We start from the raw sequence: 26,706 nt of genomic DNA on the forward strand, positions 1-26,706 counted from the left end.
GAGATTTTAGTTGTCCTTTTTCGGAACCCAGACCTGTACAAGTCCTGGATGAAGGGTAGGTCAAATTGAATAATGGCTGTGTAGAAGATGACCAGGAGCTCCTGTGGAAACTTGTACCTTTTATTTGCTGCAGGTAGTACAGGTTCTGCTGGGACTTCTCCGGAGCAGTGTCTACGGTAAGGACCAGCTTAGCTCCTGAGAAAGAGTGGTTCCTAGGAACCTGAAGTGATCCACAATAGGCACTTTCTTGTTGAGGATGGTGAGGGGAGAGACTGTGAGGGTGTTCTCTGGATTTCACTGTCATCTCCACAGTCTTGAACATTACACCGCAGCAGGTTAAGAGGTTCCACGAAGCATCAGTGGCAATCCTGGCTGGGTCTGTTCAATGCACCATGATGATCTTTAGGTTTCCTTGACTGTGTCCAAAGCATGAATATCATGAGCCTGATCAGAACAGAAAGCGTTGAAACAATTAACATCCATATGCTACAAAACAGAGCCACAGTTGACATTGAAGCCTTGTGGACGAATTCCTCATTGCTGAAAAAAGTGCAAGTAAAATTCTGCATGTATTAAATGTCTTTTTATTTGTCTATCCGTGTTTTTTTTTTTGGGGGGGTTTTTTTATGTACAATAAAACACTTCGATTAACTTGGCTGGAATTTGTCCTATTTTAGGTTAACACATATTTGTGTTGCTCACTTAGAATCAGGATGTACAATTAAACAGATGTTTGGGTAGCAAAAATAACATAAGCACTGTGTGATGAAAAAGGTCTGCTGCTACCAAAACGAACAAAGTTTGTGCAATTCTGACCAAACATATGGAATCTCTTTCTAAACTTTTTTAACAAAATTTGATACACCTGCACTTTACTGCTACTGCTCATATAATACTGGAAGTGGCAAACATAATCAAACAGCAACACCCCCAGGTGGATGGAATTCAGAGGAATACTGGGGAAATTAGAAGCAACAAAAAGGTAAGAAACAGTAATATCACGACTTAAGACAATATTTGGTGTAGGGAAACATAATACAGACAAGTGGGAAATGGAGACTGTAGCGAACATCTTCTACTGCCAGCAGTATGTGCGCGTCATTCCACTCCATGTCAGCTGTTGGCGGTATAGAGTGGAAATACTCTGTTTACCAGCAATACAATCCGAAAATAAGAAGTTCCCATCATGTCTTCTACAAACTGCGTTCACTTTAAGTGTCATATTCAGCTGATTCTTTAAGATTTATCGATGGTATGAAATGGCCACGCTTCTTCTTGTCACCTTGTATGAATACTCTCCACTCTTCTACATCACTGTGGTATCCTTTTGTTTTCTTGTGACGGCTGCCATCGTCATGGGCTGGTAAGCAGTGTTCGCTTAGCTTCAGTGTTCATACAAAATGTTCTCGATTCTTTTCGTGTTTTTCCTTCGTAGGTTCCCAACAGCAGCATGTTTGTCTTGTTATTGGCAACATGGGTCGTAATGCAGACGTCCTCGCTATTCTTCCACACAGTCGCTAATTTGTGCATTCTGTGCGCCGCGTGTTTGTGTTCTTCCGTATCCAGGACGTTTGATAAGGGCACAAAGCAGTTACAAATCTTATTAAGACCAAAGAAGGTGCATTTTCTAACGCACAAATAAAGAGAAAAGGCATTTTGATTATGTGTGGATTTGAAATGTAATTTTGTTTTCTGACATTGAGAATAAGAAGGGTCTGGCAATATAACTGTTTTGGTAAGCTCAGAAACCTGACTGAAACTCTTTAAACAGGTCATTATGGTCATCAGAATCAGAAAAGCTTTATTGCCAAGTACGTTTTTGGACATACAAGGAATTTGTTTTGGCGTAGTTGGTGCAATACAGTACAAATTAAACAGTATAAACATATCTACAATATAATATAAATATATGTGCACAGTTTTAAGTGAGTGAGGGTAAGTATAGAGCAGTATAAGATGCAAGAGCAATACAACAGTGCAGGTGATCATTGTACAAGTAAAGCAGGAGTCCAAGCTGAGCTGAGAGTCTCAAAGATTCTGTGACCAGGGTGGGAGGGATCAGCCAGAATCTTCCCTGCTCGCTTCAGGGTCCTGGAGGTGTACAGTTCCTGGAGCGACAGTAGAGTGCAGCCAATCACCTTCTCAGCAGACCGAATGACACGCTGCAGCCTGCCCTTATCCTTGGCTGTAGCAGCGGCGTACCAGATGGTGATGGAGGAGGTGAGGATGGACTCAATGATGGCTGTGTAGAAGTGCACCATCATAGTCTTTGGCAGGTTGAATTTCTTCAGCTGCCGCAGGAAGAACATCCTCTGCTGGGCTTTCTTGATGAGGGAGCTGATGTTTGGCTCCCACTTGAGATCCTGGGAGATGATGGTTCCCAGGAAGCGGAAAGATTCCACAGTGTCAATTGTGGAGTCACAGAGGGTGATGGGGGCAGGTGGGGCTGGGTTCTGCCTGAAGTCCACAACCATCTCTACTGTCTTTAGAGCGTTGAGCTCAAGGCTGTTCTGGCTGCACCAGTCCAACAGATGGTCCACCTCCCATCTGTACGCGGACTCGTCACCATCAGAGATGAGTCCGATCAGGGTGGTGTCGTCCGCAAACTTCAGAAGCTTGACAGACTGGTGACTGGAGGTGCAGCTGTTGGTGTACAGGGAGAAGAGCAGAGGAGAGAGAACACAGCCTTGGGGGGAACCGGTGCTGATGGTCAGGGAGTCAGAGACGTGCTTCCCCAGCCTCACGCGCTGCTTCCTGTCAGACAGGAAGTCAGTGATCCATCTGCAGGTGGAGTCGGGCACACTCAGCTGGGAGAGCTTCTCCTGGAGCAGAACTGGGACGATGGTGTTGAAGGCAGAGCTGAAATCCACAAACAGGATCCTGGCGTAGGTTCCTGTGGAGTCCAGGTGCCGGAGGATGAAGTGAAGGGCTAGGTTGACTGCATCATCTACAGACCTGTTGGCTCTGTAGGCAAACTGCAGGGGGTCCAGGAGGGGGTCGGTGATGTCTTTTAGGACACCATCCTGTTTTTTCTGCGTATCTATTTAAAAGTATCTCGTGTTCTGTTGCCAGAAAGTTTTTAAGGATGTTTAATTGGTAACAAACTGTTGTGGTTTTCAGTTTTGTGTACAACTATGGCAAATAGTCGACAGTTTAGCTACATTAACATTTGATCATTGTCAACTGAGCAGTGATCTTCTTATCTATACCCACTTGCAGGCAAACCTGCTAATGAAATGCTGGAGTGCTGGAGGTTTGACTATTGGCCAACTATTGGCCGGACAGGGAGGCTGAGGAGTGTGATCCCCTTGTAATTGGAACACACACTCCGTTCCGACTCCTTGTGAAGGGGGACCACCACCCCGGTCTGCCAGTCCAGAGGCACTGTACCCAAGTGGCACGCATCCAGAGACTTGAGGTACTCAAGGCGGTCTCATCCACCCCTGCCTTGCCACTGGGGAGCTTTTTGACCACCTCGGTGACTTCAGCCTGAGAGATGAACAAGCCCGACTCTGAGTTCCCAGTCTCTGCTTCCACCGAGGAAGGTGTAATGGCAGGATTGAGGAGATTCTTGAAGTACTCATTCCACTATCCGTTAATGTTCCCAGTTGAGCTCAGCAGCTCCCCACGCTCACTGTAAAAAGTGTTGGTGTGCAGCATCGACAATAGAGGTAGAGAACATAGTCCACTCAGACTCTATGTCTCCAACCTCCCCCAGAATCTGGTCAAAGCTACCCTGGAGGTGGAAGTTGAATAGATCCCTGGCTGAGGGTCCGCCACATGTTCCCAGCACACCCTCACTATATGCTTGGGCCTGCCAAGTCTGACCAGGTTCCTCTTCTTCCAGCGGCTCTACCTCAACACCAGGTGGTGATCAGGAAGCGTTTCCCCAGTTTAGAAAGTATCTGACGGGGTCTAAAGTCCCATGAGGATGCGTTTACCCGGTTATAAAGGGGGAACAGTGTGTGCTGGCATGTATAGACCCATCATCAGTCCATCCATCCATCCCTCCCTCCCTCCCTGTGTGTGGGCATATATACAGGCTAGCTATAAACTGACATATGTCAGTTTATCTGATAAAAGTACAGTAGCTTAAAAAAGGCTGGTCCACTTTGCCAAAATAGGAAATTTAAGCTTTCACGGTGGCCGGTAGTTCCCTTGTAGTGCTAGCACACAACAAGCATGTGTTTCTTGCCGCCTAGCGGTGCTGAGATGGAGGGGAGACATTATATGATGGACAAATTGCAGACTGATGTAACAACTGTATGTAGAAAGCAAAGTCCTTGATCCCAGCACACGGTTCACCACCCACCCATCAGCCTTTCTAACATATTTTCCCTGCTGAGTAACACACCCGCTGAGAAGCCAACTCTGGTAATTGCCAGCTTCATTGTCAAAAACGTGGCACTAGAGACACCAGGAACCATAGTCAAACGGGCGACATCAAATCCTACCTGAAACTGCTGGCTAAGGATCAGTGTAAATACAGTAAGATTGTTATTCACCATGGCAGTAGTGACACCTGGTTAAGCCAATCAGTGGTCAACAAAATCATTGTTGCTTTGGTGTGTAAGTTTGCCAAAACAATGTTTGACTCCGTAATTTTCTCTGTCCCCTCCCTGGTCTCTTTTCTAATCTAACCATTGACATCATGTTGTGCCGCATGCTGTCATTCAATTCAGTTCAGATACTTTATTCATCCCAAAGGGAAATTAAAAGTTATTGTAGCTCAAAAATTTAACAGCTGGTTGTCCTGAAAACAATGTGGGCTACATTGATAATTGGCGAACATTTTGGGGAAAACCTTGTCTGATCCGGAGAGACGGCATCCATCCCACTTTGTACAGAGCAAATCTTCTTTCTAGGTATTTGGATGAATTTGTTAGTGCTCTAAAACTCTGACAACCCAGGATCCAGACCAGGATGCAGGGTCGTAGTTTAACACGCGTCACTGCAGCTTCTATACTGTTAACCACCCATTACCCTATTGAGACAGTATCTTGCCTACAGCCGAAATTAAATAGATTAGAAAATAATCTTAAAGGATCAAATCTTGAAAATCTCATAAAAAAACAAACACGTTGCCAACTGAACAGAAAAATAAATCAATTAAATGTGCCCTATTGAACATAAGATATCTCTCTTCAAAGGTTTTGTTAGTTAATGGCTTGACTTGTGACAATCAGATTGATTTATTTTGTCTCACAGAAACCTGGCTGCAGCAAGAGGATTATATTAGTATAAATGAGTCAACTCCTACTAATTATTTAAATTTTCACATATCTCAAAATACTAGGTGATGAGGAGTAGCAACCATCTTTCAGTCTGATTTATTGATTAGTCCAAGACCAGTTAATAGCTACAGCTCTTTTGAATATTTGACCCTTAGTTTTCCTTATCCAAATTGCAAAGCACTAAAACCACTTCTGTTTGTTGTTTTGCATCATCCAACAGGATTATTCTCAATTTTTAGATCACTTCTCAGACTTCTTATCTGATTTGTTAAATACAGATAAGGTCATTATAATGGGGGATTATGTTGACACTGAAAGTCATTTTCAAAATATAGCCTTTAATGCTATCTTAGACTCAAGTGGCTTTGCTTAAAACATCTGCAAACCTACTCACTTGTGTGTTCATTCTCTGGACCGTGTACTGATATATGACATTGAGTGTAAAGAAATAACAGTATTTCCTCACAACCCTGTCCTGTTTGACCATTTTTAAATAACCTTTGAGTATAATGTACCAGAGTACTCCACACCTGAAAGAAAATGTCATTATAGTAGATCATTATAAGAAAATGCTGTAGCAACAGGAGGCTGGCTTCCTGGGTTTAATTCAGAGCTGCGTACTTCAAAGCAAAATGTTATAAAATTGGAGAGAAAATAGTGCTCTACACACCTAGAGGACTCCTACCTAATCTGGAAAAATTGTCTACAGTTGTATAAAAACACACATTGCCAAGCTAGAACTGAAGGAGTGGCGTGAGTGTGGTTTAGAAAATATTTTTCTGTTCATGTGTGTGCTTAATTGGAAGAATCGAAAGCCAAGTTGGCTTTGTTTATGCTTTGTTTATCAAGAGAAACTCGTACTCGTCGTCTTCCGCTTTTTACGGGACCAGGTCGCGGGGGCAGCAGACTCAGCAGAGACGCCCAGACGTCTCTCTCCCCAGACACCTCCTCCAGCTCCTCCGGGGGGACCCCAAGGCGTTCCTAGGCCAGCCGAGAGACATAGTCCCTCCAGCGTGTCCTGGGCCGTCCCCTGGGCCTCCTCCCGGTGGGACGTGCCTGGAACACCTCCCCAGTAAGGCGTCCAGGAGGCATCCGGTATAGATGCCCGAGCCACCTCAACTGGCTCCTCTCGATGTGGAGGAACAGCGGCTCTACTCCGAGCCCCTCCCGGATGGCCGAGCTCCTCACCCTATCTCTAAGGGAGTGCCCGGCCACCCAACGGAGGAAGCTCATTTCAGCCGCTTGTATCCGGGATCTCGTTCTTTCGGTCAAGACCCAAAGTTCATGGCCATAGGTGAGGGTAGGAACGTAGACCGACCGGTAAATCGAGAGCTTCGCTTTTCGGCTCAGCCCTCTCTTCACCACAACGGACCGGCACAGCGCCCCATTACTGTGGCAGCCGCACCGATCCGTCTGTCAATCACCCGCTCCATTGTTCCCTCACTCGTGAACAAGACCCCGAGATACTTGAACTCCTCCACTTGAGGCAGGAACTCCCCTCCAACCTGAAGAGGACAAGCCACCCTTTTCCGGTCGAGAACCATGGCCTCGGACTAGGAGGAGCTGATCTTCATCCCAGCCGCTTCACACTCGGCTGCAAACCGCCCCAGCGCATGCTGTAGGTCTTGGCTAGAGGGGGCCAGCAGGACCACGTCATCTGCAAAAAGAAGAGAAGAAATCCTCTGGTCCCCAAACCAGAACCCCTCCGGCCCTTGGATGCGCCTAGAAATCCTGTCCATAAAAGTTATGAACAGGACCGGAGACAAAGGGCAGACCTGCCGGAGTCCAACAGGTCCGACTTAGTGCCGGCAATGCGAACCAAACTCCTGCTCCGCTTGTACAGAGATCGGATGGCCCCTAGTAAAGGGCCCCCGATTCCATACTCCTGGAGCACCCCCCAACCCCCACAGGGCATCAAGAGAGACTTCTCTCTCTTATTGGTTGTGTGGCATAGCATGTTTATACAGGTGCATCTTCTGTGAGTATAGTTTGCAGTTTGCTAGTCATTTCTCCAGGAGACAGCCATGAGAAGAAGACTAACTCCAGAGGAGGCTGTTGAAGAAGTTTTGCAGTATGAGTAGAGTAAGGAGCTGTTTTCTGATAAGGATATTGGCAGCAGTAAGAATTTGTCTCAGGGGCAGGAGGGATTGCCGGAGGACTGGCTGCTTGGTATAGGGCGACCCTGCAGCATAGAGGAGAAGGAAGGAAAGGCAGAGGCAGTAGAAGATAGGAGATCTCCATGGAGATCAAAACATTGGGTCTTCCACACACTGACCTATAGGTTTGTGAGGTGCATCTAATTCTGCTTTGTGAAGGAATCCCAGCCATGACCTTCCAGAAAGTGGAGACAATGTGACTCCACCTTCTGGAACCATGTGTGGAAACATGCATTCAAAACACACCTTACTGTAATCTGTGATTTATGCTTTGTCGTGAATGCATGGCAAAACAAATATGAAGAAAAATAAAAAGTTTAATATCTGTGGTTTAGTCTGAAGGTATTGAAAAGAACCTAAAGGTAAAAAGTGTACATTTTTGTATTAAATTCTCATTGCTCCAACAATAATAATGTATCAAAATCAGTGTTGTGACCTAGTGAATGCTGTAACACCCACATCCAAAATATTCCACTTTGGTGTTTATTGTTGGAAAATATTGCCTTTTTTTGTGATTTTCTCCTTCAAAGAATCAGAGTTTTTTGGACAAAAAGGGCATACAAAATGAAATACTATGGATAAGTCTGAAGTTGTTGAAAAAGTTTGATGCAGTAAAAATGGAAAAAAAAAACTTTAATATATAATTTTTATTGCACTTTTATAAGAGTTACTGTTTTGTTCAATATACCATGAATGTTCAATTGAAAGGTTCCTCAAGGGTTAAAGGCAACATTTAGGCTATTAGTTTCAGTGCCAACATGAATGTTAAACATCCCCCACTATAACGTTCTAATGAGTGTCTAACACTAAATCAGATAAAAAGTCTGAGAACTGATCTAAAAATTGAGAGTAGGGGCCATTTGGACGGTTCAACACTACAAACATAGTTTTAGTTTTTTTGATGGAGAAAAACTAAGCCTTATATATTAAAAAACAAAAATAGCTACAGCTGACAGATGGTTGCTACTCCTGCTGTCAGTATTACAAAAAAGGGAACAATTTAAAATATTTGAATATAATATATTTGAATATTTGATTATACTTGCATAATCCTCTTGCTCTTCCGTGTTTCTGTAAGACAAAATAAATTAATCTGATTATCACAAGTCAAGTCATTAACTAATTACGTTATTAGTAATTCCATTGGTATATATCAATTCGGTAAGCAAGAGTATTTAAAAAGTGATTGATTATTAAACAATCTTATTTGAATAGTCAATTTTTGTTTCCGTGTTCTATGTACTCATTTATTTGTTTTAAATTTTTTTATATTCTGTGTTTACTGTATCTTGTTGACATTATATGGTTGTTGTTGCCCGTATATTTTAAACGTTAACTATATCTTGCTTACAATAAATGAGAAATTCAGCAAATCAAGAGTTTGATATGCAGAGTTTGTTAAAATTACATATTTTAAGGTCAGAAATTCTTTGATGTTTTAGGATGACAATTTCTGAAAAAGAAAAATTATAATTCAAAATATTAGGAATGAGATTTAAACTTTCTAGTCATTTGTTCACTCTGCCAGGTTTGGCTTTGATGTCCCAGTGATCCTTCGAAGCTATGATGAGATGGAGTTTCTCATCCCAACCCCTGAGAAACGAATGGTTCAGGAGACTAATCCATTTTCTCTTGCACTGGGATCTGGGCCAGCATGTGTCAGTGGTGAGTCTTTTGTAATGTAAACAAGTAAGGCTAATGATAGCCTTGTTTGGAATAAAAATGTCAGAGGATGTAAATTGTAAGACTGAAAATACATTTCTACCTAAGTCTTTCTGTTAACTCTAAAGACTGTTTAGCTATCTAATATTTAAATAAACTTAAACTTGAGTTGCAATTAAATACAGCTTAGAGAACAAGTATTTGATACACTGCCGATTTTGCATGTTTTCCCACTTGCAAAGCATGCAGAAGTCTTTAATTTTTAGCATATTTACTCTTCAACTGTGACACAATCTAAAACAAAACTCCATAACGTCACGTTATGTGATTTTCAAGTAATTAACTTGCATTTTATTGCATGATATAAGTATTTGATACATCAGGAAAAACCAAACTTAATATTTGGTACAGAAACCTTTGTTTGCAGTTACAAATATCAGATGTTTCCTATAGTTCTTGATTCAATTCAATTCCAAAATACTTTATTAATCCCAAAGGGAAATTAAATGTTCTTGGAGCTCATTATGAAGGTTTCTTCAAAGAGCCGTTGTAGATGCTGATGGCTGTGGGCAGGAAGGATCTCCTGTAGCGCTCCGTCTTACAGCAGATCTGAAGAAGCCTCTGACTGAAGACGCTCTGTTGTTGTAGGACAGTCTGATGAAGAGGATGCTCAGGGTTCTCCATAATGTTCTTCATTTTATGAAGAATCTGTCTTTCCACAGTGATCTCCAGATGTTCCAGAGGAATCCCCAGAACAGAACCAGCCTTCTTTATCAGCTAAATATGAGGTTGCACACACTGCAGCAGGGATTTTGGACCACTCTTCCACTCCTCATCCTTTAGGTTTTGGGCTGTCGCTGAGCAATACAAACTTTCAGCTCCCTCCAAAGATTGTTGATTGAGTTCAGGTCTGGAGACTGGCTAGGCCACTCCAGAACCTTGAGATGCTTCTTACGGAGCAACTCCTTAGTTGTGGTGGATGAGTGCAATGGGACGTTGTCAAGCTGGAAGACCCAGCCACGCCCCATCTTCAGTGCCCTTGCTGAGGGAAGGAGGTTGTTGGCTAAGATCTCCCGATACATGGCCCCATCCATCCATCCTCCCCTCAATACGGTGCAGTCGTCTTGTCCCTTTTGCAGAAAAGCATCCCTGAAGAATGATGTTTCCACCTGCATGCTTCACGGTAGAAATGATGTTCCCCCTACTCATCCTTCTTTTTCTTTCAAACATGGTGAGTGGAGTTTAGACCAAAAAGCTAAATTTTTTGTCTCGTCAGACCACATGACCTTCTCCCATTCCTCCTCTGGGTCATCCAGATGGTTACTGACAAACTTCAGACGGTCCTGGACATGTGCTGGCTTGAGCAGGGGTGTGCTGTGGGATTTTAATCCATGACGGCATAGTGTGTTACTGATGGTTACTGTGGTTCCAGCTCTCCTCAGGTCATTGACTAGGTCCTGCCTTGTAGTTCTGGGCTGATCCCTCACCTTCCTCATAATCATTGATGCCCCTCGAGATGAGATCTTGCATGGAGTCCCAGACTGAGGGAGATTGACCGTCATCTTGAATTTATTCCATTTTCTTATAATTGCACCAACAGTTGTTGCCTTCTCACGAAGCTGCTTGGCTATTTTCTTGTAGCCCTTCCCAGCCTTGTGCAGATCTACTATGTTATCCCTGATCTCCTTACACAGCTGTCTGGTCTTGGCCATTGTGGAGAGGTTGGATATGGTTTGATTGATTAAAGAATATAGGCCTGTGAAAACCAGAATTCTTACTGTTAGGTAATCAAATACTTATGACATGCAATAAAATTCAAATTAATTACTTCTGGATTTTTGTTTTAGATTTAATCACTCACAGTTGAAGAGTACCTATGATTAAAAGTCCAAGGGTCTACATGCTTTGCAAGTGGGAAAACCTGCAAAATCGGCAGTGTATCAAATACTTGTTCTCCCCACTGTAGCTATTTTCACTAACAATAAAAAGACACTCTAAACTGTTAAGAATAACCTTGCTTACTATTACTTATAGATGAGCTTTCACACACATCCTATCCTAACAAAAGTGAAAACATCAGCATTTATACTTTATTATGGCAAGAATCCTCACTGAAGCACATTATAAGGACAAATTACCTACAGCTTGACATAAAGACTAGTACAGTGGGGTTGATTATGGAACACTCTGTAACCGGGTGAGACTGCTGCAGCCACACTTACATTGAGGGTAAAAGCCTTTGTTTTGCAACAGATCTGAAATTCACATTTCCAATGCAAATTTGGCTCATAAATAATAAAAGGTGCTACTACTACCCTTGCATGCGTTTCCTTACATTCTGCATAAAACAAGCGCCCCTAGCGGGATATTGGAAATGACTTAGTTGGACAGAAATGTCTTGAAGTGCTGATTATAAACATCGCATGACTTCCAATGGCACCATGAGGTAGAAGGTAAAGGGAAAGTTGCTCTGAAGAACACTATTAAAACTAGCATTAAACTAATGTGGTAACAGCAGAAGAAAGAAGAAAGTTGTTTCTAAACTTTTTGGAAGTGCTCATGGAAAAAATGGTTATGTTGGAAAAGGTGCAGAGGAGAAAAGTGCAAGAAAAAAAAATACTGGGTCTACAAGTGCACTGGGCATCGAGGGGAAAGGCCTGGAGCTGGCGAAACATGATAACTCGGTCATACTACGGGAACTACGAGGCCTAAGAGAGGAACGTGCAGAAGCGGTAGGAGAAAATAAGAGATTTAGCAAGCTCGAAACAAGCATTAAGGAGCTAATGGAGAGGACAACGTCCCGGGAACAGAAAGTGGGGCACATGGAGGAAAGAGTCGGTAACACAGAAGACAACACAATGAGAATGGAGCGGGCTGTGGCAGTCTTACTCCGGGAAACTACAAAACTTTCTAAGAAATGCGACGACCTGGAGGCGAGGATGAGGCGCAACAATATAAGGATTCATGGTAACCCAGATGGAGCAGTGAAGGACAATACCATCAGCTTCATAACATGATTTATTAAATCCCAGATTCAAATCACAGAAGGCATGGAGGTGTGTACTGAGAGAGCGCACTGCTCACTGATAAATAAACCTAAGGACAGCACAGCCCCTCCAAGAGCAATCATCATACGCTTCCTGGATTACCAGGTGAAGGAGTATATGATAAAGCAAGCCTGGAAATAGCAGATGTGTTACGAGTGTTTTCTTCAATCACGATTATACAACAGAGGTTAAAAAAAAGAATGCGTGTGAAGGAAGTTATCAAACAGCTCAGGGAGAAAAATATGAATGTACAATCCCCCTATTCAGCCCAATTTAAAGTGTTTTTAGACACAAGGACAAAGACATTTTCTACACTAACAGAGGCTGCACCTATGCTGAAGGAGATGGGTATCAATGTGAGAGAATTTAAGTACACCCTTTCATCAAACTTTTTGACAGGTGGGTGGGACTTCCGGTGGGGGGCATATGGGCGCCATGTGGTTGCCACGTGGGCAGGAGGTCACGTGGTCAAGCAGGTGGTGTGTCCAAGGGGGGCGTAACAGTGGATGCTGATTGGTTGTCGTCATTAGGGGCAATACCTTAAATGAGTCAATTAAAACACAGGGGTGTGTTTGTTATAAATAGAACAAGACAAATATGGTATTATCGGAAACTGTTTGGCATCAGCACCAATTAAAAATAGAGGGGGTGTGTTTGTAAGCATCGTTAAACCTTGAATAACCCAATGAAAACAATAGGGCGTGCCTTAGTGTTTACTTTAAATACAGAGATAAAACTCTGCACTTTACATGCAGCATTCGTTGGAAAAAAAGAACACCCGTTCAACAATGGCTAGAGTTAAGAGAGTTTATCGTCAAGCGGAGGAGAAACGCAACGCGTGCCAAGATGATGATGATGAACAAGCAACTGCATCATATACTTCCTCAACGGAGATACCTATCGGAATTCCCGTCGTGACATACTCTACCGATGATGAGGATCCAAAATCAACTTCAACAACCATGGTTGAAAATCAGACCTCGGTTCGGCCAAGAGGTATGTCAGTTCTGTGCGAAACCCCAGTGACCGTCTACCAGTATTCATCCCGTGAATTGAATGCTCCTAAGAAATCAACATACTACATCTGCAGGGTACAAAGACCCCCGTTCAAGACTCTGCAGGAAGAATGGTCTTTGGAGCCATATGGCCTGGTTGGCAGCTGGGGTTATATTTTCATGTATGAAATAGGAGAGCTTTGCCTGTATCAATTGGATCAAGACGAGGTATTTAATGGATCACTGGCTCTGTGTACACTCACCCACAGCGACTGGGCTGTGTTAAAGCTTGCAATCCCGCACCTTAATGATAGCCCTGAAACAGTCTCAAGGCAGGAGAGGGAGAAAGAAGAAGAAGAAGAAAATGAACTGTCTCCTCGACCTGTAAAACGGGCGAGAATGTTTCATATACCATCCGATGTTGAAATAGCTGAGAGAGAACCTCTCTTTAGCGCAGTGTGGGGGTCAAAAACCACAGCAAATGGCCGCTGGTCTTTTCGGGCAAGCAGACGCAGGAACAACCGGACGAGTCCCTCAGATCTGTTTGTGTTGGAGGCTTTCAATCAGGACTGCGGCGTATTCAAGACAATGCTGGCTCTGCCGTTTGAAGCTTGGGCAGAGAAGATGAGTGAAATTGGACATCGTCTTTCCGACCTTTTCCAAATCTGCATTATATGATTTTTCTTCTTTTTTCTTTTTTTTACTATTAAATACAATTAAAGTAGGAACCTTTTCCCAAAAGTGTTGTTTTAAAAAGCTAGTAGTGTTTGAATTCATCTGCATTTTATCTGATTTTGTTTTCTGGTTGTTTTTTTTTGTTTATATTAAATAAATAAAAAAATAAAAAAATAAGGATAAAGCTACCCTCCTGTGTGTTTTTTCTCATTATTTAACAAGTAATCGGCAGAGATGGCAGGAAGACGGCTGATGAAGAAAGTATATTATAGCCCTTCAAATCCGGGAAGTTTTGGGGGTGTAGATAGGCTGAGGAGGGTTATGCAAGATGAAACGGGAAAGAAGGTTGCGGTTGAAAAAGTTAAAGATTTTTTATCAGGAGAAGATACCTATACTCTACATAAACCTGCAAGAATAAAGTTCCCGAGAAACAGAGTTTTTGTCACCAGACCATTGAGGCAGTTCCAGGCTGATCTCTGTGACATGCAAGCTCTGGCCATGGAAAATGATGGTTATAATTATTTATTAACAGTCATTGACATCTTTTCAAAAAGGGCGTATGTACGAGTTTTGAAGAGGAAAACAGCCGCTGAGGTGGTAAAGGCATTTGAATCAGTTTTTACAGAAAGTCAGATTCCCAAAAAACTTCAGACTGATGCCGGTAAAGAATTTTTTAACAAGAAATTTAAGGTTTTAATGGAGAAACACGGTATTGAACATTTTGCCACAGCGAGTGAAGCAAAAGCTTCAGTGGTCGAGAGATTTAACCACACATTAAAAACAAGGATGTGGAGATATTTTACAGCTAACAATACCCGGCGGTACGTTGATGTACTGCAAAACCTAGCTAGAAGCTACAACCATTCCTACCACTCCAGCATTAAAATGAGCCCTATGGAAGTGACCCCAGAAAATGCCTTTCAAGTGTTTCAGAATCTGTATGATGTCAAGTCCAACAGATATTGCAAGGACTCAGTGACAACGTTTAAACAAGGGGATCTTGTCAGAATATCCAAGGTCCGTGGAGTGTTTGACAAAAAATACGAACAGAGTTTTACGGATGAAGTGTTTACAGTCTATGACCGGATACCCCGTTCTCCTCCTGTATACAAACTCAAAGATTCGGATTCTTTAAAAACCCAGTTTAGCTCTGGTCTTTTTTATAAAGACACTGCAGGTGCTCTGAACTCTATTGTTACAACTAACGGCCCTAACCAAGGTCTTAACAGCAGAGCAGGCTTTACGGCAAATTCCAGGGAGGTACATCTCCTAGGCCCCCTGCATGCCGACATATTTTTCTGCGAGAGACTTCTTTTAAACTCTGTTGACCTTAAAATTAAACTTACAAGAGCCAACGATGCCTTTTGTCTCATGGCAGCAAGAGACTCCACTTACAAACTCAGGATATTAGGAGCATCTCTTTTTATCAAAAAAGTTACTGTCTCTCCAGCTGTACGACTGGGGCACGCTTCAGCTTTAATGAAAGCAAATGCTCTGTATCCACTTTCACGTGTGAATGTAAAAACATATTCCATCCCTGAAAATTCAAGGGTATGCAACCAAGAGAATCTTTTCTTAGGCATCTTTCCCAAGTATGTGGTGATTGCGTTACTGGATCATGACGCTTTTACAGGAACACGCAATCTCAATCCGTTTGACTTTAATCATTTTGATATGGAATATTTAGCTTTGTGTAAGGATGGCAGACAAATTCCTGCTAAAGCCTTCCAGCCAAATTTTAACCAAGGTCATTCAGTGAGAGAGTATTACAACTTGTTTACGGCTACAGGACGACATCTAAAAGATCTTCCACTGAGTATATCACGTCAGGAATTTAATCAAGGATACTCTCTATTCACATTTAATCTTAACCCGGGTGAGGACACAGATGCTCTATCTCCAGTTTCCAGTGGGAATTTAAGATTGGAAATGCGCTTCAGAAACCCGTTGCCATATACCACCACGCTGATCATCTACGCTTGTTATGATTCTATTTTAGAGATTGATTCAAAGAGGCGTGTGCTGGTGGATTATTATTAATCTAATCAGGCATGAATAATCATGAAATTGAGAGCCTGATGCGTCATCTGCTGGGAGATTTGTTTTGCGGTGTGTGGCCGTGCGACCAGCTGCCGCTGCTAGCTGACAAATTCCCAGGGCCGGCCTACTTTATCGTGAATACACATCCTTCACACATGCCGGGGGAACACTGGCTAGCTCTGACATTGGATGAGAATGGTCAATCCAGCTTTTTTGACTCTTATGGATTCTCTCCGGATTTCGAGTTCTACCCGTCAAGCATCGTAACATTTTTAGAAGACAGATCCTCAAAAATATTGTATCATAATAATCAGCTTCAAAACACTCTGTCCACTGTGTGCGGTCACCATTGCATTTTTTATCTATGTCATAGAGCGTGCGGATTATCAATGCAGCAAGTGTTGTCGAAATACACCGGAGATGTGATTAAGAATGATTTAATGGTATCTAACTTTGTGAAAAAATATCAGAAATGTGTCATTAATCAAAGTTGTACATTTTATACTCACGGAACATGCTCTTTGGAGATGTTTCTGGATTGTTATGGAATTTAAAATGTCTTATTTTTTTTTCATTGTTTGTTTTTTTTTTTCTTCTTATGATTTAATATTTGTGTAATGATATCATATGTTAGTGTGTGAAGTAGAGAACGAAGTTAGACTTGAAAAATATAATCAATAAATATTTTATTGAATAAAAGAAATAGGCTACATGTTTCATTTTCTTATAACGGTTTATGGTGAAAATGTAATCCATCGGGGTGGTAGTGTCGTCTTACGAAGAGACCTTTTTGATCTCCCATCAGCATTTTTTGGATCTTCCAGCTCAGATCTCGACCAGTAGGGAGAATGAGTTATCTGCCTTCTTCTTCTTCTTTTTCTACTCTGCTTAACGCTGGTGGGTGTACCCCCATTTTCAATCGATGTACCCTCTGTTTTGAAACGTCTATATTCTTCACGAGCATAAGGGTTAATGACTGAAGATATAGGTATGTTTACCTCTGACAAGGTGTGTAGAAAGTCAGACCATCCTCGGGTTTGTGATGCTCCAGATTTTTTAAACGGAAGCATGAGATTTTTCAACAAATCAATCATGTGGGACCCCTTTATAATATTTCCGTTAAATACAAATTCACCTCGCGAAGTCCAACTCTCACTTCTTTCGGATAATTTCTTCAAAATGTACTCGGCATTTTTACGATTGTGTTTAGGAAGGCTTTTCAGTACTTCCGTAAGAACCTGATCCTTAGGGGCCTCGTCCTGCCCTGGGCCTTGTTTTTCTTGGGACCGCTCATGTTCAGGAACCTCTGTGTCACGCTGCAGCGTTAAACTGACCCGCTGTTTTTCTTCTTTGACACCTTGCTTAAGTAAAGTCAGATACCTCTGGAGAAGAGCATCGTATCTCTTGATTTTTTCATAAGAAGTCAAACCCGGCTCGTTTAATATCGCTCTCATTTCAGCATCCAAATTCTCCTCCGCCGTCTGTCTGATGGACGTGTCTGACTGGGTCAGACGCTTGAATTGATGAGGGGAAATGAGAAACATCTTCTGCGATGTTCTGAGAGACATTATCTCCTGATGATTCCACCCACTAGATCACCGATCAAGGGTGCAAGAGCCGTTAAGATGGGCAGAATAAAACCACCTCGTTGCTTTTTGAGAGCCAACTGTTTAGTTTTTATCCCGGTTCTTTTATCACCCAACAATCTGATGATATTTCTTTGTTTCTTCAATTGTCGGTGTTGAGAGGGTGATAGTTTAATGTTACCTTTTAGGATATTCAGTGCAATCTCGCACAGAGCCTGAATAAAGTCGGGAGAGCAGTGTGCGAGAATATCTTTACGTTTCTGTGGACAGGCCTGGTACAAAGCTCTGAATAATGGTAAATTCCTTTTTATACGCGCTGACATGATGACTTACTTTGTTCTGGGTACGTACACAGCAGGCCACTGCTGAGGAAGTATCCCCGTTCTCAGTCTGAAATGTTCTGGGCAGGTAGGCGTAAAATCGATGATTAAATATCCATGAGCTTCTCTCGTTGCATCTTCAACACTCTCCAAGAAGAGACCCTTTTGAGATGGAAACATTTGGCGGGCCAGTATATTCAGCTGGAGTTTATCTCTCGGGTTCTTAAACAACACCATATAATTACAGTTCAAACTAATAGTGCGACTGAACTTTCCCTGATGAAATACATTCTGAGTCAACATCATAACACTCATATTACGATGGTGACGAAACTGGGTAAAGACCTTCATCACGTTTTCATCATCTGAGGCTTGAGCAATAACATCGTCTAGAATGATCAAATGATTCTGATCAGGAGGAAACAGGTTTTCATCTTCAAAAGAATGAGGCAATCCTTCCACAAAGGTAATATTTTTATTCATCTTCTGCAATTCAGCATACATGGGTTGAAAAGATGTGTAAATCCATACAATATTTTCTGGAACAATATCCATGACATGATTACAGTTTTGTAAAATACTTTTTACAAAGAAAGTTTTCCCGCAGCCGCTGGGTCCAACTATCATACATGAGAAAGGGACTCTAAATCTAGGATCAAAATCAATCTCCTGTAAATCCATGTGACTTTTTATTTTATTTCTTCTTCAACTCTAATAACCGAAAGGCAGAGTTGTCCCGTCAGAAAAAAGACGTCTCTTATCATACACCAGTCGAAACTTTTTAAGAAATGTCGCGTTTGTCAAACGGAATCTCTTTTTATCCCTCCTGATCGTGTGCTGAGGGATTTCAATGACACCCTCACTTGACCCCTGTAAGTAGCCCTCGACCAGCCCTTTGATGCTGTCAAAATTGACCCTCTCGCTGCATTCATGCGTCTGAGTGATGCCTTTAGCACGTATCATTACATTTTTACGGTTTTTGGTCTGGTATGCATAACTCTTGGGTCCTGTCGATGCAAACTCCGAAATGCTGTCACCATCTAACTCGTCAGTAAGATCACCCAGATAATTCCCCAATTCCAGAGGAGTTTCACCACTTTTTGTCACATAAATCAAACTGTCCGTGTCAATATAAATCAATCTGTCCTGTAACTTCTCCATGCTGCTGAGAAGTTTTAAACGTGCATAAGCGGTGGTGAATGCTGCTATAAACACATTATTTGTCTTACTTGGTGGATATATGACACGTTTATTGAAATTCCACTGCACTACACACATTTCAGGGTTGAAAAAATGAAAATAGTTAACCCTGTATTTACTCGAGAACATGAAGCTGAAAAAGTCTTCAGGGTTAGTGATGACTGTGGTCTGAGACAGATCACTTCTTTGCGCAAATTTCCCCCAAAAACTGTTTAAACACAATTTTGCAACCTGCCTTTTGGCAGGATTCATCTCGATTTTCTCAGGGTCTAATTGGATGCCCTGATGCAGTTTGTAGTCGCTTATATACTTTGACTTACTCTCCTGATCCACTGCTTCAGATGGATAGCCTGAAGCCTCCTGCTTACCCTTTAAAAAGCAATGAATGTAACCTTTAAAGATTGTATCACTTCTCTTTTCAAAATGCCACACCTCTGTGATTTTAGCAAGACGATAACCACACTCCAAAGCTTTACAAAACTCTACAGTCACCCACACACCCGTCAGAGCTCTGTCTTCATCATTATGCATGCAGGGACCTGACTGGTAATTTAATTCAGCGCATGAGCGGCAGAGAGTGAACACAAGTTTACCTTGGGATGTTCTGTAAGGTAAAACAGGGAACAACAGGTTACGTGGTGGGTAGACCACAGCTTTGATTATACCGAAGTAGCTGCTGGGGTCATCAAAATCTTTGTAAATGATGGTGGGGTGTCCGAGGGGAAAAACGCAGTTGGCGTTTACATAAGGGTACAGAGATGTGTAATCCACATAGTGTACAGTTTCATCCGGTTCCGCTGTGTACCTCAACTTCATAGGACAGGTGCGTCCACCATACAGCGCATCCCGGGGGGATAGCGGTTCGGGTGCATTAACTTTCTCAAGAAAGCTGATCACCCCTGGGTCTGATTTTTTCATTTCAATCCACTCATGCTCCCATATGACTTCGAGACGAAGGCCGTACACAGTTTGTAACACCTTGCTTCTCTCAACAGTGGCTGTGTAAAACTGTTCAAATGCGACCCCTCTCAACGGACACTTGTCATGAGGCATGTAACACTTTTTACAGCCGTGGAAAAAACAGCCATAAAATTCAAACGCAACTTTGACACCGTTAATCTCTGCATACCCATCCACTGAATATGGCCCGATTTTCTTTTCACCCCTATTTAATGCATGCTCGATAAATATGGCTCGGCTGTCTGCAATCCAGCCGAGCCATTGAATGGACGCACTGGAGAACGTTTTACTGCTACGTCTGTAGTCCAGAGGTGATGGAATGGCTAAGGTTTGAGGAGGAAGGAAATTGGTTACAAAAACCTTCATGCAGGCTGATGCTATTGTGATACTTTTAAACGGATCCACACTTGTCTCCTTAAAGAACTCGTCTCTGAATTTTAAGCATCCTTGAAAAAGAATTTCAACGTCATTTTTACAATAACGAATAGCTTCTTTCTTAAAGTCAAAGACCTCTTTGCTCGCTTCTCTGTACCAGCTGCTAAACACCTGTTGTTCTTGAAGACTCATGCGTTCTACAGCGTAGCAGGATGGAGGAGGAAAAGCCCCTACATACTGGAGATGTTGTTCAGAGGAAAATAGGTGGGGGAAAAAACCCTTGCTTTGATCGGTAAAGCCTAACGTTTTCGGCATGGCACTAAGCTTCATGCACATGAAGGACAGGCTATCAATGTATTTTAACCTGTAATCAGGGTCGGTTAAACAGAGAACTTTACTCCCTACCATGACGATATGTGGTTTAATGCCTAACTGCAGCATTGCTGTGAGAATCAGGTAACCATCGTACCCCCGCGCATTGTGCGCTATTAAGGTGTAACCTTTGTACATTGGCCTCCTGAAATGCAGGAGAAATTTTTGGGTGCAATTCAGTCCATAAGCGTACCATTCATCACCTTTCAACGTTTTAGCACAGACCAGAAAGGGGGTATGCACGCCGCTCTCATTGACGAGGCATTCGAAATCATAAAAAATCAGTTTATCATCAAGCTGATTAATTGCACTGCAAGGCAGAATGTAACACTTATGATCATCGCATGTAATGTCTAGGCTGGGGGGTACATTTTCACCGCAAATACTGCATTTTACATTACACACGTGTGGTTTATTCGGTTTACTGATTGGAATAACGTATATCCGTTTGCATACTTTACACAGTTTTACCAACTCACAGTCACTCATGGGTCTGTCAGCACTATTTCTGATGCGCGGTTCCCTGTGTCTGCTGAAACATGAAGAATTACGACAGATTCTTTGACAGCCTGCACAGCTTACAGGATTGCTAATCTCTTGCATACATTTATATGTTCGACACACTGGACAATAACCTTCACAATGGTGTGTATTGGCATTCTGATAGCTGGCGTAACAGTAATTACAAATATATCTGCACCCCATAAAACCTTTGAGATTTTTTATCCCATAGTAATGACCTTGAAATAACAGCAAAAACAGAGGGTTTGAACGATCGGGGAAACTGGTCTCAAATTTACACAGAGCAGTAGAACCCGTGGTTCTGTGAAACACTACAATTTTTCTCTTCAGAATGGTTTCAAATTTACCAATATCACTAAAAGTAACTGCTGTTTGCTCGTCAAGGCCTGCCTGATGGTGCCATCTCCTCCCCAGTTCTACAGCACGGTGATCCGTGAGCTCAGGATCAGAGACGTGTGCGAGGCTGATTGCAAAACATAACTGATTACCGGTATTGTTTATAATATACAAATGACGCATTTTCTTATTAAACAGTTCACAGTCTAACGTTCCTGCAGCTTTACGCTTAGAACCTCCTGCTGGGTCATTAACAACCTGAAGAACAAATTCCATGTTATTATCTACAGGTATATTTGCATTCGATTGTACTAAATCGTCGAGGAAGTTTTCGAAAGCAGGCAGGATCATATTTCCATCATCTGTAACAGTAAATGTGATGTGACGATTGAGATTTTCACCCACTAATTCCAGCTGCACAACGTCGTTACGTCTGGTTAACGATCTCGCAGCGTCGGCTAATTCAATTATAATACGCATGATGTCTGTATAGAATGCTGCTAAATCTGGAACGTCACTTGGACAGGGCGGCGGTATGGTAAAAGGTCTCCTTATTTCATGGTTATTAAAATGTTCACGTTCAACCACAGCTGGAGGATCTCGCTCTATTTGATTAGAACTAACCGCTACTCCCGTATTGAAATTTCCCCCGTGATGATCTGCGGAGTGTGACGTAGAAGGATTCTGATGAGTGTCAGGTGGATCATTTTCCTCAATGCTGCTGCTGTGTGGAGACGGTTCGCTGTTCAAATCGGAAAGAGCCTGATTGATTACGTTTAAAACGTCACCGTGCCGATCTGCGGCGTGTGCAGGTGAATCATTTTCCTCAATGCTGCTGTGTGGAGACGGTTCGCTGTTCAAATCGGAAAGAGCCTGATTGATTACGTTTAAAACGTCACCGTGCTGATGTTCATTTATTAAATTTTCACTGTTAGCAGGAGATGCATTAACGGGGATTTCGTTAAGTTCATTAACTAAATTTCTTATTTCATCCAGGGCAAGTCTGATTACTTGATCAGAACTAACCGCTACCCCCGTATTGAAATGACCCCCGTGATGATCTGCGGAGTGTGTCGTAGAGGGGTTATGATGAGTGTCAGGTGGATCATTTTGCTCAATGCTGTGTGGAGACGGTGTGCTATTTTCTTCTGCATTAACGGGAATTTCGTTAAGTTCATTAACTAAATTTCTTATTTCATCCAGGGCAAGTCTGATTCGGTTATCCATTTTCTATGAACATAAGAAACGAAAATTAAAAAAAAACTAACCTACAGAAAAAAAAAAAAAACAAAAAAACAAAAACACAGTGATCAGTTCAGTTTAAAATCACCTTGATGTCACCAAAATGCTTCTTTAACAGAATCTGACATGCTGCCAGAAGCGTTAACGATGAGGTCTTATTACGAAGATTCCGTGAGGCTGTAGAGACTGTCTTCCTGCGCTGTCCAGGTCTCGATGAAATCTGCTCCACCATCAACGTTGCCTCTGGAAAGATAAAGAAAAAAAAATAAATAAAAAGATAATAAATATATATATATATATATATATATATATATATATATATATATATATTGAAATAATCACATTAAAGCTGAAAAAAAAAAAAAAAAAAAAAGGGGAATTAAAATTAATTCAGTATGTATGTATGAATTAAAACGTACCGTTCATTAAACCACTCACTAGCGTTGCTCGGGTTTGTAGCGCAAAGAGTCGCTGTCTTTTGGCCGGGGTTAAATATTCTGTAAAAACAGAAGACAATAAAAAGTTATCTTACGCTGCGCAGCACAGCGTTCATAAATAAAACGAAAATAGTTTTTAAAATACACAAGTTTTTTTTTTAATCTTACTCCGATTCTTTGCGGTAAAACCTCCAGATTTCACTTCTTGTTGGACTGAAACTGTGCCGTTCTGCTGAAAGCTGTCTTGATCTTTGAAAAGCGACCTTCTGGTGGGCGGATTTAATGTGGCATCTTTGGATGTATCTGTAAACAGGTTTATATGACATTTTTATTGAACTATGCTTAAAATACATATATATATATATATATTGTTTTTATTTAATTTTTATTTCCTTACCTTGCTCCTGCTCGACAACTATGTCTTCCACAGAGCTCTCAGTCGAATCTGTAAACAGTTTTATCTGAGGTTTAAAACAAAAGTCTCTAATAACACATAAATAAAATACATTCACTCTCAAAGAAAAACAGTTAGTTCTTAGGACTTACTTTCTGGAGGTGCCGGTAACTTATCCGGTGTGTCTTCAGGGGAAATGATGATAATTGGCGGAGGAGTATTCAAAGAATCTGTCGTAATTTCTGTGTTAGAAGAAAGTTCAGATGTAGTTGGGAGTTTTTCTTGTTTGGAGATAATTCGCCTCCTTAATTTGGAGTGTGGATTCCAGCTGCTGAACCCTCCAACTTGATCATTCGGGTTTACCTCTCTCATCAAATCTATAAATTGAAACATTGTCAAGGGTTAACTATAATATATATATATATATATATATGTTTTATTGCATTTAACATTTACTTACCATAATCTGATTGTGTCAAGATGAAATCATCAAGGTCATCAGCGGTGGGTTCTATGACAAAGAAACAAAAATATATATATATATATATATATATATATAAACAATATATATAAACAAAAATTTGAGAACATTCACATGCATTTAATGATACTTACTTACTTACTTACTTACTTACGTTTTAAGATGTCATTGTGCTTTTGTGAATTATCAGAAGAAGAAGCCACAATTTCCGGGTTTCCTGAAATATTTACCGACATTTTTTCTTGTCAGTACTGGTATTTTTCAATGTAACAAGTGTTATGGTTCAATGACATTCAGCATTTGAAGACCCTGACACTGAGGTTAACCAGTGAAACAGAGCCCCCAACATTTACACACAGTATTTATACCAGAACATGACAGTGTTATCTCAACTGCAAAGACTATGTTTTTAAGACCAAAACCCTTCTTGAGTTCAAAGGTGATATGTTATCTAAGAAACAGACGTAACTGCCCCTTCCTGACATCGCCCCTAACAGTTGGGATATAGAATAACTGTAACCCTGTAACTCTAAGATGAAAAAGTAAAATGTTTTTAGAAAAGCTACAGGTAACTAAAATTATCATTCCTTTTTCCTAAAATGGAGTCTCTCATGATTCAAAAAACAAACACATCATTGCTAGTCAATTTGTAACTTGGAAACAGTATACTGATGTTCTTTTTTTTCTGTTAATCTGATATTCGTCTTACCTATTTTCAGCTGCTTTTCCAGTATGTTGACGCAGAAGCTGAAGGTTTTTCTCGTTCCATCGATGTAGTGAAGCACAATTTTTTTTTATTTACTTTTTTAGGTCTTTTCTATTTTGAACGGATTTAGACTGGCTCATATATTCAACAAATAGGTCCTGCTGTAAAGCAAAAATTAACTTACAATTCTGTCAGGTTACACAGTTCCTTTATTAGGATTTCATGTGATAGGTCAACATTAAGTTGATTATACCTTTAAAAATATAAAAGGATGCATGTCTTTTTTTTGTTGTTTTGTTTTTTAGATGTATTAACGCCTGAAAAAAACATACAGATTATTAATAACACCCTTAAACACACCCCTGTGTGTTTTAATTGGCTCATTTAAGGCCTTCCCCGTAACACCCTTAAACACACCCCTGTGTTTTAATTGACTCATTTAAGGTATCGCCCCTAATGACGACAACCAATCAACATCCACTGTTACGCCCCTTGGACAACAGTGACCAGACATAGAGGGAAGCAGAGACAGCAATTGCTAGTTAGGAATTAACTTATTATAGTAGCTAAAAAAATAGTTTTTTTAAGAGTAGTGTTAGGAAGTTTAAGTCTCAGGGACTTTAGATAACTGTAAGGTGGTTGTTAATGCGCACAGTGCTCTTCCCTCAGAGAGTGAGCCACAACTCCCTGATGACTGGACATTTGGAAGACATTGGTTCATGTTTTAGTTACTGTTCATGGGTTCCTGTTCTAATGAGTGTGTATATTCTGTGTTTTATTTTTATTGTTTAGAGGTTTTGTTCAGTGAAATATACTTTTACTCTCAAGGAGATTCAATTCCGTTTTTTTTAGATAGCGCTAATTCACAACACATGTCGTCTCAAGGAACTTCACAAAGGGTTGAGAATGGTGTAGGGTTGTTGGGGAGGTTAGATTAAACTACCGAGTGTTAGTGTTTGGCCATTTTAGAATGGACTATGTGTAGGGGTACTAAGTAAAATAATAAACTGATAAAGTTTGTCCATGTAGAGCCCACTGGTGGCCATTATTATACTAAAAACCACAAGGATTGGGGATACCTCTCTCTGTCCTTAAAAAAGCTCAACAAGCTCTTCTCTCTGTCCTTTTCCTTCTCAGCTCTGTTCTCTCAAACCCCCAGTCGGTCGTGGCAGATGGCCACTCACACTGAGCCTGGTTCTGGTTCTGCTGGAGGTTTCTTCCTGTTAAAATGGAGTTTTTCCTCTCCACTGTTGCTACATGCATGCTCAGTATGAGGGATTGCTGCAAAGTCAACGCCAGTGACTGTCCACTGTCTCTACAAGCTCATCCAGGAGGAGTGAATGCTGCAAGTCACTGACTGGATGCAATCTGCTGGGTTTCCTTAGATAGAAAAACTTTTTATCCAATTTGAATAAAAAACTGAATCTGACTGAACTGTTCAATGGTTATGATTAATTGGTGCATGTGCCTAACATGAAATCTATATGATTCGATTGAATTGACTTAGCCCATTTTAAAGTTACCCACCTTTCACACAATGCAACAGGGAACAACACTCTCCAATTATTTTTTACCTCCGCCTTCCTCCCTCCCATTTCGATGGAGTAAGGGGGAGTCAGGTTTAGCCTAAACCAGCTCAGTTATGGTTGAGGTGCAAGCACACCCTCCATTTCTGCTACCTGTATGACCCCTTTTCTTTTCCAATGGTTATAATCAGTCTGACAGAGAGAGGTATCCCAATCATTGTGGTTTTTAGTATAACAATGACCATCAGGGGGCTCTACATGGACAAACTTTATCAGTTTATTATTTTACTTAGTATCCCTACACATAGTCCATTCTAAAATGGCCAAACACTAACACTCAGTAGTTTAATCTAACCTCCCCAACAACCCTATACCATTCCAAACCCTTTGTGAAGTGACGACATGTGTTGGTGCTATATAAATAAAATTGAATTGAATTT

The 26,706-nt window shown here is 41.3% G+C and overlaps 1 protein-coding gene across 3 annotated transcripts in view; it reads left to right on the forward strand.

The window, feature by feature from the left end:
- Window positions 1-854: 854 nt before the first annotated feature.
- Window positions 855-26,706, forward strand: part of cgrrf1 (cell growth regulator with ring finger domain 1) — a 72,271-nt gene continuing 46,419 nt past the window's right edge. For 2 of the 3 annotated variants that reach the window (XM_047388147.1, XM_047388145.1), the window contains exons 1-2: window positions 1,106-1,363; window positions 8,919-9,055. In XM_047388147.1, the coding sequence (XP_047244103.1) occupies window positions 1,260-1,363; window positions 8,919-9,055 (241 nt within the window). In that variant the 5' untranslated portion in view covers window positions 1,106-1,259. Of the gene's footprint in view, window positions 983-1,105; window positions 1,364-8,918; window positions 9,056-26,706 lie in introns of those variants that run through there. The other variant, XM_047388146.1, reaches the window with a different exon arrangement.

Source organism: Girardinichthys multiradiatus, chromosome 15 (assembly GCF_021462225.1).
Source record: "Girardinichthys multiradiatus isolate DD_20200921_A chromosome 15, DD_fGirMul_XY1, whole genome shotgun sequence".
Taxonomy (NCBI): Eukaryota; Metazoa; Chordata; class Actinopteri; order Cyprinodontiformes; family Goodeidae; genus Girardinichthys; species Girardinichthys multiradiatus.